Below are 13,709 nucleotides of genomic sequence, written 5' to 3' on the forward strand. Positions count from 1 at the left end.
GGTATTTAATTTTTATAAAATTTTATTAATAAAAAACGAAATAATTTTATTTCGAAACGGAAAAGTCAATTTGGTATATACTTTTTGGTATTTCTTTTTTACATAAGTCCAACCAACTCCACGTTCACATTGGAAATGTCGAGGTAATGGTGAATAAAACTTTCAACCACATCGGAAGTTGGCATCCGCGTCTGTAAATTCTGGTATGGAAACACAGAATCGATACAATTTCCAAATATAGTTTGTTTTTTTTCACCCCATTATAATAAAAATATATAAAAATACGTAAACTTTTTTATCATTTATTTTTTAATCGCGCATATATATCATATTAACTTGATTAAACAGTAACTTAAAACTGTAAAAAAATATGACAGTTTTTTTTCATATTTGTGTAAATAAATATTTTTAAAATATATAGTTTGACAAAATATATATAACATATTAACTTAAAACATAGTTATTCGAAAAGAAATACGATTAAAAAAAAATAAATAAATGTTTTTTACCCCATTATAATAATATATGTAAACGCTTTTATCAATTTTTTTTTTTTAATCGCATATCTCTTTCTCTAAAAGTGAAAGTGTCTGTGTGTGTACATTTCCCTACGCAATAACTTTGTCAATTTTTAGTCTACAGACTCGAAATTTGATATACAGGGTATTGAGATTTGGGAAAATCGATGTTATCGGTTTTCGGCCAGAAGTTTGGCGATTAAGGGGTCAAAATTCAACGATTTGACCTTTGAGAACTCTACCAAACTCCTCCGACAATTTTCGGTCTAAACACTTGTTTTCGGGCATGCTTACAACGAATAAACATCAACCTCTATGTTATGAACGGATTGTGGAATAGACACTTCCAACCCCCCCCCCCATGTTAAGAGCGGCTTAAGAACCCTCCCAACCTTGTCAGAATACCTGAAAACTTAGAAACGTTGACATGTCGAATGTGAATGGCGAGTTCGAGTTGGACGTAAAACGAAACGAAATTTTAAATTCCGTTCCATTTTTAAAACAACCGTAAAACAACGTTTCCCGCAAGTTTTACCCTACTGGTATTGTCAAATTCCACCCCAACAAGCAATAGCAAATACTTGTCAAGCCAAGCAGTGCTTGTAGAAGTTAACCATTTTAAAGTGCTTGACTCAAGCACTTTAAAATGGTTAACTTCTACAGAATTTGACCCGAAGTGATTTTTGATGGGTGGCTGTGGCTGGCTTATTACGAAAAAGATATTTACTTTCGTTTTATTCCATTTTAGTAAGAAAGATAACGAAATAGTAATTCGTTCTTAATAAAATAATATCAATAAAAAATGTACGCATGGAAAAAAATTTCATTTTAGTAAGAAAGTGCTTATAATACGCTGGGGCACGTCGTAAAAATTGACCGTAATTCGTTTCTTACCCAAATAAATAACAGGGGAAATACATCTTTTCTGGTAATAATAAAAATAAATATAGTTTCATTTAGTTTTCCTGTTCCGGCTCGGTGGTTAAGTTTGATGGACACGGGCGATTTTTTTTTAGCGGGGTATTTTCACTTCAGGTATTTCGATAACCACATTTACCGAAAACATTTTCCTACAATACGAGTAAGAGATTAACAAAACCACTTGAGGTACAATAAATCACGTGACCCCCCCTCCCCCTTTTCGGGCTCTCCACGCACGAAATGGATTTGTTGGATGTTTTGAAAATGACTGACCAAATAAATGGAGCTGATCGCAAATTTTATAACAGGCACTGACATGTTTCATTCAATCATTGTCTTTATAAAATGTTAAAAGGGTTTATTTTTCTCCATATGCGACATGAAAGTTAATGTTTAACTTTGTTCAATGTTCATAATGCAAAAATAAAAAAAATCTTTCTTCCTATTTTCGACTGTAAATAAAAAAAATGTTGGTGCTAATGCAGAGAGTGATCCGCGCTATTTTTTAAATCGTATTTCAACGTTTAATTAAAGTTTATTATTATTATTATTATTATTATTATTATTATTATTCAATTGTAAGATTAAAGTACAGAATAGGTACAAAACACCATCCCCTCCCCATGTTAATGGCTTTTTAAATAATAACATTATTTCAGCACGGATCACTCTCTGCATGAATACCAAAAAGTTTATTAGCATAGATAACAAAACGAAAAATTCACCAAGAAACAAATACATAACAAATGTTACCAAAGGCAAGATAAGTTAGTTACTCTCCTACCTACCTGGATAAGTTTTGTATTTATCTTAAAGCGTTTATTTAGTTTGAAACACGAGTAATGCCGAATGCAAAGTTAGAGCAACAAAATGGCAGACGTGGGGCTGTTGCAGAGTCTCGATAATCGCTCAAAAATCAAAAATGAAACAAAATAGTAATACTAATAAAATTCCAACTTATAAATGTCAGATTTTCGTTTTGATGTCTATGCGAATGATCAAAGTTAAGTATCAAAATATAGTATAAATAAAATAGTTGGTACTAGTACAGAGAGTGATATCCGGACGTAAATAGTAACGTTATTTAAAAAACCATTCTTAACATGGGGAGGGGAGCGTATTTTGTACCTATTCTATACTTCAACCTTACAATTGAATAAAAACATAAAACTTTAATTAAACTTGGAAATACGATTTAAAAAATAGCGCGGATCAGTAAGTAGCACCGTTTATTTTTATGTACAGCATTCGATTCTAAACTAATTAACCGATCATGATGAATTTTTGAACACAGCTCTTAAGCGTAAGGGGATTGGGATGTGGACTACATTTAGTTTAATTTAGTTTTATGCAAAGGGCTAAAAAGGGGCGTGGAAGCCCTTTGCTAAAATTCAGATACGTCCCATTTTGTAAAATTTTAATAGATATTAAGATAATGTTGACTAATAGATTAAGACGAACTATTTTTTCGAGATTCTACCAGAGTAAATTAGTCAATTTTACCGATATCAGACGTAAATTAATATTTCCAAAATTTCAGTTTCTTTGGGGTATTTTAAAGTGTTTTAGGGGGTATAATAGGAGCACGAGTCCCAGTTGTAAGTCAATAGACACCAATTAAACAAGATTCCATGAATTTCCATTTTTTAAGACACCTTAAGTTTAAGCCTTAAATTTTAGACAGTTTCAGTAAGCATTATATCTTGATTGTAATTTTTGTGAGAAGACAGAAAAGTGGCGCAAAAAAACAGTTCAGTTCAAGGAAGTAACTTTACCCACTTTGGAACAGGTATTTTAGTTTATAAATAAAAACATACGGAAAACAAATTCAAAACTTGTGCAGGGATAAATTTACATATTGATTTTTGAGGAGCAGCTAAATTGAATTCAATGTTTTAATCGCTAGCGGCCATGTTTATTTTATTGCATTAAAATGTTTTAAAATCTTATCACATAAAATATTTTTAACTTTCAATTAAAAAAAAAAAGCAACAGCAAATTGAACAAAATTGAAAACTAAATTTACAAAAGTGAAAATAAAAAGTCGGAAGATTACATTTTGGAAAAAAAAACTATGTTCATAGCTTACGAACTGAAATAAATATAGATTGCACGTATAGTTTTTTATATATTTCAACGATTTTTAAATGATTAAAATGTATTATTTTATTAAAAAAGAAAAACGTGATTAGAACAAGGTTAAATTGGGCTCCGAAAAAAGGGGAAAAAATATAAAAAAAAAAGAGAGTGCAAAAAAAAAAAAAAAAAAGTTGAGTGTAGTGAACCAAAATAGATTGATATAGTTTTTATTCCATGCAATCAAATCGCTGAACTTATAAAACAAATCTTCAAACGTGTACGAAATAGAAGATAAACTTATACTAAAATCCTTTGTAAAGACATTATCGAAAGATAAGGGAAAAAAAAGTATATTTTCTTTTTCCGTACGTTCGGCCATATTGGAAACATGGATGTGTAATTGAAAAAAAAAAAAAAAAAGGTACCGATGGGGTGGGGTGGGGAGGTAGACTTGCGATGTAGAAAAAAAAGTGGACAAGAAAAATACCTACCGCGACATTTTGTTGTTTATATCTTAATTCTAACTCCGTGTGTACATGTGACATTTGATCCGAGAATTGCAGAGGCTGGCTTCTTAGGTAAATCCAGCAAGAACCGTGCAACGATATCCTCCTTTACGGAAAAAGCTACATTCTACCTCCATAACACAAATCTCGTACTGAAGTCTCGTTCTTTCAACTCTCGCCTCATCGTCGTAATCATCATCATCATCATCATCATCATCATCATTATTATCATTCTTTCTCCTCAGCATCATCTTCTAGTATCTAGAAAGACGTGCAAAACTGATTCTTATATCTTAAATAAATTATTTAAAAAATAATCATTTATTTATTGATTGTATGTACAAAACTATATAAAATATTACTCACTCTTCCTTCTTTAATGTGCTTACATTTGCTTAAGTTCGAAACTTAACCCATTTAATCGCCAGGGACTTTTTCCCTCGGGGCCTCCAAATCAACAGAATCTGCACGATTCTTGTAATTACCTTTTCTCTGTTGATTGCGGTGTAATATTAGTTCTGTGCAGTTCTAGAATGCCCACTTTCTCAGGCTTTGGCTTCTCTTTTTGAGAAGGGGGTTAGTTTATTGCTAATCGGAATCGCCTGAGGTGCCTCTACCGGGGAATGCCCAGGAATCTTTTGCGAGGTCAGAGTGCCCCTCCCCTCGGGGTGCTGACTTTTCAATCCCACTTTTCGACCCTTGTGTCACTTGTGGAAGAAAACTGAAATATAAATAACTAAATAGTAAAAAAAAAAAACAAAAAAAAAAAAAACGTTTATCAGTTGAGCTGCTAGCCAAGTTTAATCAACGTTTGAAGAATAAGGTGTAAAAATTCAAATTTGTGTGAACATTTTTTTTTTTTTACTATTGGGTTACAAGTTATCAAGACCAAAAGCCACTCGTGGATGTGGGTTAATGAGATGAAAATGGTTGTCAGCCGAAAGATGAGGAACTATGAGAGTACTGACATTGATCAATGGTATGAACTGATTACTGACAAGAATTTGTTGACATTGGATTTGAAGACAACTAAGTTGTAATCAGGGTACCAATCCCACGGTAATATGTTCCACAAACGGAAGACCCTTGCAAAGAAAGTCTGTCCATGGAAGTTACGCTACACTAGACATGTGGAAGGAAGGGGAAAATAAAGTGTTGCAGATATGACAGTATCAAAATGTCTAGCCATACCAAATTAGTTAATTTTATTCACCAACTTGATAAGACAATGAAAATTAAAGTTTGTGAAGAATGAGAGTTCAAAGTGCCCAAAAGAGATTTCGTAAAATATGCATATTCATGTAGTCACAAGAAGCATTTCTGGGTGAAACTTGATTTTTAACTACACATGGTTATCTTGGATGTCGCCTTGTGTGTTAAAAAGGAATTGAGCACGTGGCGCTGCTCCTGGCTTCAGGTAGTATATTTTGTCGATTAGCATCTCTGAAAAGTGCTAAGAACAACGTTAACAATATATATGTAGCTAAATTGACGAAAGAAAAAGATGGCTGAAAACATGACTTATGAACAGGTCACCAGTTAATAAGTGTTAAATTCAAACACAGGATTTTGTGAATAAAAGCGGGAGTTAACAAGCAAACCATATTTATACATATGTATATCAACAATTTTACAGAGATGTAAAATATACATTGAAAGATCAAAGTTTGTTGAGAAGTTTTAAAGTTCTTGAATACGAAATAGACAAAAGTGCCGGAAAGTTTGTTTCAAAATTACATTGTGTGTGTGTGTGTGTGTGTGTGTGTGTGTGTGTGTGTGTGTGTGTGTGCATGTGCATTTACTTTCTAGGTGGCTGAGTTTTCACTGGAGAGATAGTAGCAGACAAATAAATTTCAGCTCCGGGCACTCATGTCAATGTTTCTTGGATGGGCATAGTTGACATTGCTGAGAGACGAGGTACACTACAGGTGTAAGAAAAACTCTGATTTCATTGAACAAGTCACAGTTTTTATAAATTTAGTCAATATCTTCATTGTGGAGGTGATAAAAGCAAAGTTTAATAGCAAAGATAAACAAGGTACTGTGTATAACGGCTACACAAAAACATAAATAGTAATTCAGGGTCTTCATCGATAATGTCTCTAACACATGGAAAACCGCCCCTGATGTAAACACGGATGCAATGCTCATGGCGGTCTTGAGAGTTGAGCTTTGAAGACATGGTAGAATAAGTTATAATTTTGAAGTCATTGTTTGAACTTAAAAGGCTAATGCTGGTTTTGCACAGGAACATCAGGTCAGGTTTGGTCTTTTGTAGATGGATTTTAACTACTGGAAGGTTGCAACATACGTAGATCCCTGACGTTTGGAAATGATACTGTGTGATGTCATCTATGCTGTTTCAAGAGTAAGATGGATCTTCCAAAGCCTATGAACGGAGTTACGACAAAGTGTTGTGGTAGTCATGGTGAAAGTCATTGATGGCAGTCATGTAAACTTTCTGTAATACACTATTTTGTATTTCTGGAGAGAACTTGAATACCTACTAGATCCCATCCTCGGGCGTCTTCAGTCTTTCTGTATAGCAATTTGTCACAGACTCTGACATGAACACACTTCCCATTTGAAGTCAATCCTGACCAAATATTAAAAAAAAAATGATGTGTTCTCTCCTCAAGCCATTCAGTATGGTTGCAGATGGGAGCACTCCCTCTATTAATAGATGACAGCTTTTAATAATAAAATTAAAAAACAAATGGCGACAATGAGCAACTCATATAAAAATATGAATAAAAACAAAAATACATACTGGCAGGCCAGCACCAGCATAAAAAGAGCCTCTCTACCCGTTTATACACCATGCAAGAAGAGATCAACAATGGTGTAAATATCTCTGAAAGTGGCACCTCTAGCCATCACAACCAGGATCAGCCATCAGGTTTTGATGAAAAGGGTCCTGGCCCCTATCTCCATCATATGTAACAACAAAACAAAGAATAATAAGAAGCTTTAAAGCTCAGTCAAAGTCTGTTACACGAAAGAAGGTACTACCTTTTTGCTATCTGTACTTAAAGTTTGAAATGTAGAACAAGGTATCAAATGAAATCTTGTTCGATCAGAAAAAAAAAAAAACACTGACCTCCATAAATACATAACTCATGTAAATACTTAACTCGTGTAAATACATAACTCGTGTAAATACATAACTCGTGTAAATACATAACTCATGTAAATACTTAACTCGTGTAAATACATAACTCGTGTAAATACTTAACTCATGTAAATACTTAACTCGTGTAAATACATAACTCGTGTAAATACATAACTCGTGTAAATACATAACTCGTGTAAATACATAACTCATGTAAATACTTAACTCGTGTAAATACATAACTCGTGTAAATACATAACTCATGTAAATACTTAACTCGTGTAAATACATAACTCGTGTAAATACATAACTCATGTAAATACTTAACTCGTGTAAATACATAACTCGTGTAAATACATAACTCGTGTAAATACATAACTCATGTAAATACTTAACTCGTGTAAATACATAACTCGTGTAAATACATAACTCGTGTAAATACATAACTCGTGTAAATACATAACTCATGTAAATACTTAACTAGTGTAAATACATAACTCGTGTAAATACTTAACTCATGTAAATACTTAACTAGTGTAAATACATAACTCGTGTAAATACATAACTCGTGTAAATACATAACTCGTGTAAATACATAACTCATGTAAATACTTAACTCATGTAAATACTTAACTCGTGTAAATACATAACTCGTGTAAATACATAACTCATGTAAATACTTAACTCGTGTAAATACATAACTCGTGTAAATACATAACTCGTGTAAATACATAACTGATGTAAATACTTAACTCGTGTAAATACATAACTCGTGTAAATACTTAACTCATGTAAATACTTAACTCGTGTAAATACATAACTCGTGTAAATACATAACTCGTGTAAATACATAACTCGTGTAAATACATAACTCATGTAAATACTTAACTCGTGTAAATACATAACTCGTGTAAATACATAACTCATGTAAATACTTAACTCGTGTAAATACATAACTCGTGTAAATACATAACTCATGTAAATACATAACTCGTGTAAATACATAACTCGTGTAAATACATAACTCGTGTAAATACATAACTCGTGTAAATACATAACTCATGTAAATACTTAACTCGTGTAAATACATAACTCGTGTAAATACATAACTCGTGTAAATACATAACTCGTGTAAATACATAACTCATGTAAATACTTAACTAGTGTAAATACATAACTCGTGTAAATACTTAACTCGTGTAAATACTTAACTAGTGTAAATACATAACTCGTGTAAATACATAACTCGTGTAAATACATAACTCGTGTAAATACATAACTCGTGTAAATACATAACTCATGTAAATACTTAACTCATGTAAATACTTAACTCGTGTAAATACATAACTCGTGTAAATACATAACTCATGTAAATACTTAACTCGTGTAAATACATAACTCGTGTAAATACATAACTCATGTAAATACATAACTCGTGTAAATACATAACTCATGTAAATACTTAACTCGTGTAAATACTTAACTCGTGTAAATACATAACTCGTGTAAATACATAACTCGTGTAAATACATAACTCGTGTAAATACATAACTCGTGTAAATACATAACTCGTGTAAATACATAACTCATGTAAATACTTAACTCGTTTAAATACATAACTCGTGTAAATACATAACTCATGTAAATACTTAACTCGTGTAAATACTTAACTCATGTAAATACTTAACTCGTGTAAATACATAACTCGTGTAAATACATAACTCGTGTAAATACATAACTCATGTAAATACTTAACTCGTGTAAATACATAACTCGTGTAAATACACATGTAAATAGACATGTAAATAGACATGTACCTATTTACTATGCCTCCCCACGGGACAGAGTTAGACACCAGGGTCGTTTTTTAACGTGGAGAAATGGTACAAAAATAAAAATTGTCTCAGTCGTGAAGGATTTCTCCTCCACCGAAAGAGAGCAAGAAATAGAAGTGCAGCATCTGAAGAACAGATGGTATTTATTTGCTCCCCCACCGAGCAAATTAGGCACAAGGCCGATTTTTAATGTGAGGAGTGAAGGGAGGGGGAAGGGAAAAAGGGGACCAACTCCCGAGAGGTGGGAAATGGGAGCTAGTTAAAGGTCAGGCATGTGGGGTTGCCCCTACATCTGGTCTTTGCTAGTCATAGCTAGTCATAGCCTGCAGTATCTGCCGGAACAGATTTTGTTTATTTGCTCCCCCACCGAGCAAATTAGGCACAAGGCCGATTTTTAAAGTGAGGAGTGAAGGGGGAATGGGGACCAACTCCCCGGGGAGTAGGGGAGTTGGATAGTGACAATTGGTATGAAGGGTTGCCCCTACATTGACCAGGGTCTTATATGTGAGGTCGCCCACACATATGGTCTTTGCTTGCAGTATCTGCCGGAACAGATGGTATTTATTTGCTCCCCCACCGAGCAAATTAGGCACAAGGCCAATTTTTAATGTGAGGAGTGAAGGGAGGGGGAAGGGAAAAAGGGGACCAGCTCCCGAGAGGTGGGAAATGGGAGCTGGTTAAAGGTCAGGCATGTGGGGTTGTCCCCACATCTGGTCTTTGCTAGTCATAGCTAGTCATAGCTTGCAGCATCTGCCGGAACAGATGGTGTTTATTTGCTCCCCCACCGAGCAAATTAGGCACAAGGCCGATTTTTAATGTGAGGAGTGAAGGGAGGGGGAAGGGAAAAAGGGGACCAGCTCCCGAGAGGTGGGAAATGGGAGCTGGTTAATGGTCAGGCATTTGGGGTTGCCCCCACATCTGGTCTTTGCTAGTCATAGCTAGTCATAGCTTGCAGCATCTGCCGGAACAGATGGTATTTATTTGCTCCCCCACCGAGCAAATTAGGCACAAGGCCAATTTTTAATGTGAGGAGTGAAGGGGGGGGAAGGGGAAAAGGGGACCAGCTCCCGAGAGGTGGGAAATGGGAGCTGGTTAAAGGTCAGGCATGTGGGGTTGCCCCCACATCTGGTCTTTGCCAGTCATAGCTTGCAGCATCTGCCGGAACAGATACTACACTTTGATCTTGTTTATATATTTTATTGAGAAAGAAAAAATTGAACATAAAAAACGTACAAAAAATTCAATTCAACAAAATTAGGCACAAGGCCCTACAAGAAATTGGGAGGGGGAGGGTACAGGGTCTTTTTGACTACGTAACAGATGAGACTTTGAAGTCTTACTCTTGACTGGCAACATTTACCAAAATACCTCAATCACTCTGTGGATCCTAATCTAACTAATAACCCCAGCGTTCAATGTAAAATTTAACTATGTACAATTTGTATATTCATTTCTGTATGTTGTGTGTGCATTTTTTTTTTTTTTTTTTTTTTGTGTGTGTGTATGTGTAAGAAAATAAAGTTCGATTTCATTAGAAAGAGTTCTTGAATTAATTGGCATAAAATGTTCGTGGAGTGGGAAAAAACTAATGAAAATGTTCATTTCAAAAATAAAGAAAAAAAAAACTACTAATGTGTTGTTAGTAAGACCCCCCTGTACTATTCTATGTGGCTAGATCCCCCACTGTTTTCCGGGGAACCGAAAACAAGCAGAGCATCCCTAATGGGGTTTGGGGAAGTCGCCTTAATGGAGGTGGGAGAAAATAAAGCAACGGATGGGGGGGGGGGGTAGGAAGGTGACCTCTGAGTAGGGGGATGACCGGGGGCATCAGAAAATAAAGATGAGGAGCAGGGGGGTTGGGCAGACTCAGAGGTTCTCTAATACCAAAAAATAAAATCAGGAACAGGATCTCATTTGTACCACCAGTCAAGAGTTACTTTACTGAACTTATAATGCTAACCTAGGCGGGATGGGTTCCGTAGGACCCAGCACCGCCCATGCCATGCCTAAGGAGGGAACACGTATTGAAACTTGGCTCCTCGACGGATGCACAAACTAGTGCTGTGCACCCACCTCTTGTCAAATTCCACTCTAGGCAACCTCTTCCAATCGCATCTGATCTTTACTTTAAGCAAATGTTTAAAGTAAACGATCAGATCCCGATCAGGAACAGATGTCCCTTCGTGGACCAACTTGAGGCGCGCGATCCAAATGGTCATGCGCGCTACTGCTCTTGACCAAAAGGCCAAGTTAAATAAATAAATAAATACACATGTAAATACACATGTAAATACTCATGTAAATAGACCACTGCATTCTTATCTTATAGGTCACAATAGAAAAGGGGGCTGGTAGTTGGTAGTACAGTTCCACATTAGGAATTGACCATCTGAGTTTATGCTTTTGAAATTTTCATAATGGAGTTAGGAAATGTGGAAGAGGTCAGTAGAGGTGTTGAAAACAGAAGTTAGAGAAGCTGAATGAACAGACTATCCTTGTAAAATATTGAAGAAAAAAAAAGTTGTAGCAGTTCCCATTAATATGGCATTGAGAGGCCCCACCGGAAACTCCTGCCTGGTCCAGATTCCATCAATCAAATGACAACTCAGGAGTATTATACACATGCTGATAGGACAGACCCTGGAAGTTATTACAATGTCTGGATTCTTGTACTATCAAGCAGATAACATACATTATTCGAGATAAAAACGTTCACCTCCAGCATACTTGCTAATAAAAAGACAACAAAACAAGAAAAAAGAAATTAATATATATTTAAAGTATCTCTACACACTAAAACAAGCTCCGACTCAGCTAACAGCATCTTTTGTCCCTTTTATCAGAAACATTGCTTATGGAATCTGAAGACTCAAGAACAGAATGGGTGCTAGCATTATTGAAAGTTCATCTACAGTTTGTTATTTGCTCTCTTTCTACAAAACCTGGTTTCAGTGACAAGCTAGAGCAATATTACTAAAACTATGATGTTAAGCGCAGATTTTACATCAGTTTCCATCTTCTAGAATATATAGATATAACTACATGCAACCTGGCTGATGTCAGCCCTTTGGATGCAACTGTATGGAGAGTTTTTTCCTGATGTTACTATAATTAAATAACCCGCGTGTTATTTCTTCTGCTCTTCACATCAACAATTTCTTGGTTAAGTTTGACACTATTGTCCAAACTTCCAACTTCCAAATACGTAACGCACCTTCTCTCAACTGCAAAAGCACTTCTGCTGATCGAACTTACTTCTTCAAAATCCAACTTCAAAATGAACATGCTCTCTGAAAAATTAACCCTCTTTTATCTCCAACCAGGAGCATCTCATCTGCATATCAGGTGGTAACATTGCAGGCATATAAAGAAATAACGCAGCCATTTTTGTTTCTTTCTTCTTCATTCATTTCGTTCCATGACCGACCTATTGAATTATGCATCACGCATTTCCCTACAGTTATCCACCTCGGAGTTTGTGAATTTTAGCACCCAAGTTTCTATGAGTGAGAGCATACATAATGGATATTCAATTTGACCAACTTCATTAACTACATATTATTCAATCTCATTTCATTATTATGGCAGGCATGGAGAAATATATCCCACATCATCACCTGTGTATTAACTTTGTTTCACACCTACATCTCCTGATTTTGGTATTTGGATGTTGTGAGTGTCTCATACTCTAAGGTATGCAACGGCTCATGCCTTCTCTCCAAAGGGTTGATATCAGCAGGTAGCATGTAACTATATTGCAACAGAGACGCTGACGTGTATTTATTTATTTTATTTTTTTTTTACACAGTGATCACCACTTATCAAGGCCCGGAAGCCACTCAGGGATAAGGGTTATTGCAAGTACATTACGTTAGTGTGGAGATTTGATGAAGTGTTTACTTAAGGGGGCAGTTCATTAGGAATTTGTTAACATTGGACTTGAACACATCCAAGTTGTAGTCCTGAGGGAAGCAGGCAGACGGAACAGAGTTCCACAGGCGTGCAGTTCTAAGAAAGAAGCTTTGTTCATGGAATCCGCGTTTTGATTTAGGCACAGATATAGACTGGGGGAAATTTTTCACAGTGGATTCAGCTAGACGGGTGTTTTTTGTGAAAGATTGGCGAGGGGGGACCAGAGATTGGAGTTCAGACGAGCACCTGCCATGGAAATAACGATAAAACAAGGATAGGCTCGCAACGTCTCTTCTGTGGGAGAGAGGTTGCAGGGTAGAGAAAAGGGCATCCCCCACTGTGATAGCATCGACATGACAAGTACGCAAATGACCAAGCCGTGGCATGATATGATGTCACAGCAGAGGAATAGGAAAGAAAAAGTGGAGAGAGATTTGGAACCATGTGGACGATGATAATGAGGCGAAGTATGTACTGACAAGAAAGATTGAAAAAAAAATAAAAACGATGTGACAGCAACTGGACTTGAGCAGACATGTCAATGTTGGAAGAGAAAATGCATGTGCTTGACACGATACAACAGAGTTTTGTTGACCACATGGTGAACGAAGAGACTTGTAAAACCAAGATGCAGGCATAGTTAGGAAAGTACCAAGAATAAATGTCTTTTATTTCAACTAAAAAAAAACGTTGAGTCAAATTCCTTTGTTCCTTAGTGAGACTTTCATACACAAACTCAGGTCCGTGTTAACATGTAACTACAACGTTGCAATTGGATGCTAGCTTGGATAGAAGATAGATGACAGTCACATCCTTGGAAATGTAC

At 35.6% G+C, this 13,709-nt stretch overlaps 1 protein-coding gene across 1 annotated transcript in view; it reads right to left on the bottom strand.

Moving 5' to 3' along the window:
* Positions 1–4,212, bottom strand: part of LOC145243383 (serine/threonine-protein kinase 3-like) — a 116,691-nt gene extending 112,479 nt beyond the window's left edge. The window contains exon 1 of the mRNA XM_080106217.1: positions 4,010–4,212. Within this exon, the coding sequence (XP_079962343.1) occupies positions 4,010–4,017 (8 nt within the window). The 5' untranslated portion in view covers positions 4,018–4,212. The remainder of the gene's footprint in view (positions 1–4,009) is intronic.
* Between the last annotated feature and the right edge of the window lie 9,497 nt (positions 4,213–13,709).

This window comes from Euprymna scolopes, chromosome 22, assembly GCF_053919585.1.
Source record: "Euprymna scolopes isolate OS-2025 chromosome 22, ASM5391958v1, whole genome shotgun sequence".
NCBI classification, from domain to species: domain Eukaryota; kingdom Metazoa; phylum Mollusca; class Cephalopoda; order Sepiida; family Sepiolidae; genus Euprymna; species Euprymna scolopes.